Below are 5,870 nucleotides of genomic sequence, written 5' to 3' on the forward strand. Positions count from 1 at the left end.
TTCACTGCTTCATTCTTTATTTTATAAAGTCCCAGGAACACAAACAATTGAACTGGTATTGTGCATCTGGATTTCTCATTTGTTTTCCAAAACCAAATATTAAGGCTCTATCAATTAAAAAAAAAAAAAAAAAAAAACACAGATCGGCAGATAATTGTTTGCACTTTGTCAATAATTCCTTGACAGTTTGTGTCTGCAGCTCCTAAACATACACAGACCTGAATTCAGGCCTCCATTCGTCACGCTATAGGTTAAAAAAAAAGAGAAGTCTTTTCAGGGAGGGGGGTAAAGGGGGTCAGGGAGCTTTAACTCGGTGACAAAGCCTCATTTGCAGGTCAATGCGATGGCACACTCGCCTCTCCTCTCCATCCAGCTCGCCTTTGTTCCCTGTCGCCTGCGCCGATGCCAGATGGTCATGGAAAATGCTAATTCCCCTTGGCTGATTTTCCTCCTTTCTATATTTAATTGCAGTCTTTGCAGACTGTCCCGTTAATTGTGTGTTTTGAGTGGTTTAAGTTTTTTTTTTTCCTCTGAAATTATATTTTTAGTCGCTACATTTGCATGAAATCCATAAGCCGCTGTGCGTCAGACTGTCTGCAGCTACATCATTTTCCACTTCTGAACCATAAGGGAGCAATATTTTTGGATGAACTTGTGGCCCACTTTACTGAAGATTGACAAGATTTTATTAGAAGTCAATACGATTAATTACAAAAGACAGAATTAACAGGCCCTGCACACAGAGGACATACTGTCCCTGCATGCTCCCTTGTAATTTAAAGATCGACTTTTATATAAAATATGAGGGAAAACATCAAATAGACTCAGATTTAAGACTTCAGATATTAATTTATTCGTTCTGTTTGTGGCAATACGAGTATTTTCAAAATAAATCATATAAAATAAAAGAATGTTTGCATTCCCCCTTTTCTTTTTACTCACAGTTTTGGAGAATTTAATTTAATTTAATTTAAATTGACCTAATTAAATGAAAGAGATGACGGCCTGTATTTCAAAGAAAAACCATTTCTTCTCTGAGGGAATTATCGGTATTATGGCTCTGAAAATAGCGTAATTCAGTATAAGTTATGGCTGAAATACATACAGATATAAAGATGCATCAATCTTCAAGCTTTGACTCACTGGTTAAAGCAAATGAATATAATTTTACTGATGATCATTGAGACAAATGAAGCTGTGAGCTGAGACCTGTGACCTGAGTTAGTTTAAAGGTCAGATGGGAGACTGAAGGGCCCATAAGGCTGATTCTCTCCATCAGCAGCTGTTTGTTTAATTACATTCTATTGTAATGAGCTTGTTAATGAGGTCTGTATGTTAGCTGTCATCTCTTTCCTTTATGTCCATCATACATACAACAGGGCTGAATGAAGTTATAATTGTCATTACATTATGTTCCATTTAAACTGTAGAAGCCCATCCAGTCACAAAATATGAAGGCCTTGGCACAGAGGCTGGTATTATTTGTGAGAAACTTCATTTATTATGCATGGAGCATATGATTGAAATAATTTACAGTTTAAAATACAACTGGAATTTTATTTATTTTTATTTTTTTATGTTTAAAGAGAAGCTTACTGTTTGAATTCCGTGCCTTAACCTATGACCTTTCCCACAAAGGCTCGAATTCAATACCTTTTGGAGAAAACGAATGCGACTTTAAGTTCTATTTATTGGGACAAATTCTATATAGTTACACAGCTGTAGAGACAAATAAAGGAAGATGACCCCTTTAACTCTGGAGGGGGACTTGAGCCCCCTGAATGTGTCCAGTCTCCAACATAGAGGGGACTTCATTAAAGTAACACATGAACAGCTGTTGTCTTTAACATGTAAACTATTGAGAATTTAAAACTACACTGAATGGCCTTGCAGCTCCCCGTGGGCATATGGGCGTTAATTAGCTGGATATAGCCATAGATTAATTATAATATTTTTTTCGCCCATTCGTATCAATAGAGCAGCCAGACAAAGTGTCTTTTGTTCTCTGATGCAGGACATTCTGTGGCTGACTGAATGGGTCTTGGCTATGTCTACATGGATTTGCCATATGGCAACAAAAAGGAAAGAATGGAGCCGGAGAGCGCTTTGTGTTGGAAATCAGAACAAGCCCGTCAGAGCTTATGGCTGTATAGAGCTGACAAAGTCACTCTGGCCATCAAAAGTCTCCATTTTCATCAAAACATAAATGTCAGATAGTCAAAGCCATTCAAACAAACCCGGAGAAACTTATGGAAAATTATGAAATATGGCTGTCTTCCGCGCACTGACAGTGATCCGGGCCCAGAGCGCATTCACACACACACACACCTACAAACACACACACACACACACACACACACACACACACACACACACACACACACTCACACTGCTGCTGCTGCATTTGGCTTCTTTCAATTAAGGGTAAACTTGCAAGTATGACCTGTTGAATGGTTTGTTTCAATAGACGAGGACAATTACAAAGACTAGTAGTTTTCTTTTTCCAGCTCTGGCAGGTGGCCTCCACGCCCGGTGTATCCACGGCGGAGTAAACAGTGTGTGTGAGTGGGTCTTTAGAGGAGCTTGTTGAGTGCGGGTGGATGTGGGGGTGTCTTCGTGGCGGACAAAGCGGGGATCCAAAGGCAGCTGCTGCTTCTTTAGAGGGGCGAAAGGGCCTTTAAATCCCAGCCTATATCCCGCAGCTGCCACGCTGCCCAAGGTTGCATGTCTGAATGTGTTTTTCCCCCCGCAAGGTAGATACGAGCCCCACAGGAGCAGACACACACACACACACACACACAGTCACACACACACACACGGAGCTCAGTGGAAAGTAACGTACGCTACCTGCGTCATAGGTGTCTGAGATAAGAGTTTGTTGTGCTTTCTTTGCATCACTACCTGCCTGAAATATTATAAATCCTCCTTAAAACGCAAATTTAAAATTGTTAAGAGTCAATGAGGTGAAGGCAGCCATCTTTAATGAAATCTACAATAAAGCCTTTGTTCCTCTTTGTATCTAAATTATTAAACAGGAGGCTGCGGAGCTGAAGAAAGCAGACACTATGAAGTCCCCCTTGTCTCATTTACACTTTCAAGACTTAAATTTACCAGCAAATAGTTTCAAAACCCCCGAACTAAACCGGACAGAAACACAGCAACAAATCTGCTTTAAAGTTGAAGTGAAAAATATTTTATTCTCATCTCTTGCAAGACATAATTAGGGCACTTGTATGAAAACACAAAAATAGAAACGGCTCAGAAACACAAAGAAACCTTTTTTTTCCAAGTGTGGACTACTATGGGGAAGCTACATGATTGCAAAACATCACAATAGGAAAATGTAAATAATAAAATAAAATAAAATAAAAACATGCCCTTTGGCTAAATCAACAAGGCATTTAAAAAATATAAAGAAACATAAATAAATTATAAGTTAGAATAGTCTTAAAAATATACATTTACAGAAAAACCAGAACAGAAATAAACATTTATAGGCTATTGTCTCTATAAAGCTGTACACTTTTGGCCAGTGTAGACAATTTTTTTTTTTTTTTTTTAAGTAATTTAGGATTGCACAGATGTTAAAACATTTAACACTGTCGAGTGGCTGTATGCAAAAGCAATAATGAATGCTACATTTGTACTGGATAGAAGTCTTTCGGCGAAATTTCCTCTCCTTTCCTCTCCCTCCCCCCCAAACCGTTCAGTCCTGAGAGTCTGCTCCCGTGTTCAGGCTCCGCTCCGCCGGGGCGCACCGAGCCGGAGCAGCCGGCCGATCAGCCGGGCTTCCTTCCCCAACAGCACCGTCCCACCGTTTTCTATCCTCCTTTCCAGCGTTTAAGTGGCGGGGTCAAAACATCTTCCCATTGATCCTCAAAAATGCGCAGGAAAATAGTGCAACAACAAAAACAAAGAAAAACACCTGGAAGAGGAATAAAACACGGATTAGTTTTTCTGGAGAAGCAATTCCGAAGAAAGACGCGACTCAGCTTTCCGAGGAAACAGGAAATGTAGCCTCAGCAGCAGGCGTCACCCTTTACCCAAGCTTTTTCCCGCCATATCGTGACGCACATCCCCCTCCCCCAACCACTAGTGTTACTACAGCTACTACTATCACTACTACTGCGATTTCACCACCACAAACTCTCCCCACCCCCCTCTCACAGATAAGCCTGTCTGCGCTTTTTGGCTCATGTAGGCTAATCCTTTACAATTAACCCAGGAAAAACAAAACACAAACAGCCTAACTAGTTATAAGGCAGCAAATAACGTAAATACAACAAATGATATTCAGCATAATGAATATTTAAGATGGAATGAAGCAGCATTGTCACATTAAACTATAGATGTAAGCTTTTAAATAGGAAAAATACCTTCAACGGATCCTCTTTCGTGGAGTTTGTTCCAACTGGATTGGAGACTTGGAGAGGTGGCACGCGCTCACATCATTAGATTTTCTATCAGCAGCCCTCTTACGTTTCACGAAAAAGTCTGTAGAGAAGAAAAGAAACCGTTAGTTCACATGAATCCACCTAAACGTAAATTACGCACGGCAGAGCGACAGACTGAGGGATGGTTTGGATACGGGGCGCAGCTCTGACGCCGAGAACGCAGCCTGGATGTGAGATTTAAAAAAAAAAAAAAAAGTCTTATATTCACCTGTGATGTGTGTGTTGTTGTCAGTAGCGGCTGTCCTCTTGCGTCTAACACACGGGACTTGTCTGTGAGTCTGCTTCCCTGAGTTGAGCTTGTCTGTGCGGTTCTCCTGGTTGACCTCCACCTGGCAGGGTGTGCTGCTGCTGCTGCTGCTGCTGCTGCTGCTGCTGCTGCTGCTGCTGCTGCTGCTGCTGCTCTCCGGCGCGGCCAAACGCTCCAGTACATCCATACGAGGCGTCTCCGGGAGTTCAGAGTCCGCGGAGGGCTTCTGCTTGACGGGCGTCTCAGGCACCCGGGTCCTGCCGTTTTGTACAGAGTCCTGATAAAACACCGGGGTCTTATCCACGGGCACCTCTTCCCACTCGTAATCCCCAACCAGCGGGGTGTTGGCCTCGAAATTAAAGTTCCATCTCTGCTGGTCGCGCTCGTTAATCTCCCGCATCTTGGCTTTCATCTCCCGGCTCAGTTCATCGTGATCCACCGGTCCAAAGAGATTACGACAAACGCTGGTGCGTCTGTGGAGAGGGAAGGTCCTCCTGGCCACCAGCCTCTCCAGCGCGCTGCTCGATAACTGGACGTTGGACATCTCCAAAATCTTTCCAAACAAGCCCAAAAAGAACACAGAAGAAGATGCCCGATGTGGCTGATTGATCCCTGATGAGAGAAGATCAGGTGCTGTTGTTGTGCCTTAGGAGTGTTTATGTGTGTGTCTTTCCTCTCTTTCTCCTCGCTCTTGTGACTCCCTCCCGCACACGGTTCTGTTTAAATGTACCTTCGTAGTGAGATGTGGAGTTTATAACCTCCCAACACGTCCTCAGTCACAGCAGCCACCTCGCACGACTTTCTCATTGGCTGCCCTAAGTCCAACCCTCTCCAGAAACACACACTCACACGCACGCACACGCACACACTAACACACACACACACACACACACACACACACACACGTACAACCCCCACCCTGATTTCCCGTCGGCCATCGGTGCCAATTTGGCTGTGCTCCGAGCAGAACGCATCGTTTTGATTTTTCTCTCGCGGTGTCATCTCTGGACAACACTGGACTTTCCCGGTGACAGCGTGAAACTGTTGGAGCTGCACTTTCAGGTCGCCCTCGCGTACTTCTGCAGACGCCTGCATCCATTATCGGACACGGATTTGATTTCCTCCATCCTCCGCCCAATTACTGATGCGCAGTGCGTCCGATAATGGGT

The 5,870-nt window shown here is 43.3% G+C and overlaps 1 protein-coding gene across 1 annotated transcript; it reads right to left on the bottom strand.

Moving 5' to 3' along the window:
* Positions 1 to 3,170: 3,170 nt before the first annotated feature.
* Positions 3,171 to 5,489, bottom strand: cdkn1cb (cyclin dependent kinase inhibitor 1Cb). Its single transcript, XM_056387365.1, has 3 exons — positions 4,663 to 5,489; positions 4,377 to 4,494; positions 3,171 to 3,925 (listed from the first exon to the last, which is right to left on the bottom strand). Exons 1-2 carry the CDS (start codon positions 5,243 to 5,245, stop codon positions 4,379 to 4,381), a joined length of 699 nt encoding a protein of 232 aa, XP_056243340.1. The 5' UTR covers positions 5,246 to 5,489; the 3' UTR covers positions 3,171 to 3,925; positions 4,377 to 4,378.
* Between the last annotated feature and the right edge of the window lie 381 nt (positions 5,490 to 5,870).

This window comes from Seriola aureovittata, chromosome 10 (assembly GCF_021018895.1).
Source record: "Seriola aureovittata isolate HTS-2021-v1 ecotype China chromosome 10, ASM2101889v1, whole genome shotgun sequence".
Classification (NCBI taxonomy): domain Eukaryota; kingdom Metazoa; phylum Chordata; class Actinopteri; order Carangiformes; family Carangidae; genus Seriola; species Seriola aureovittata.

Coding starts and splice junctions, on each gene's coding strand:
- cdkn1cb (XM_056387365.1), bottom strand. CDS start 5,245: ATGTCCAACGTCCAGTTATCGAGCAGCGCGCTGGAGAGGCTGGTGGCC. Junction 4,495..4,662: donor CAACAACACACACATCACAG/GTGAATATAAGA, acceptor TCTTCTCTACAG/ACTTTTTCGTGAAACGTAAG.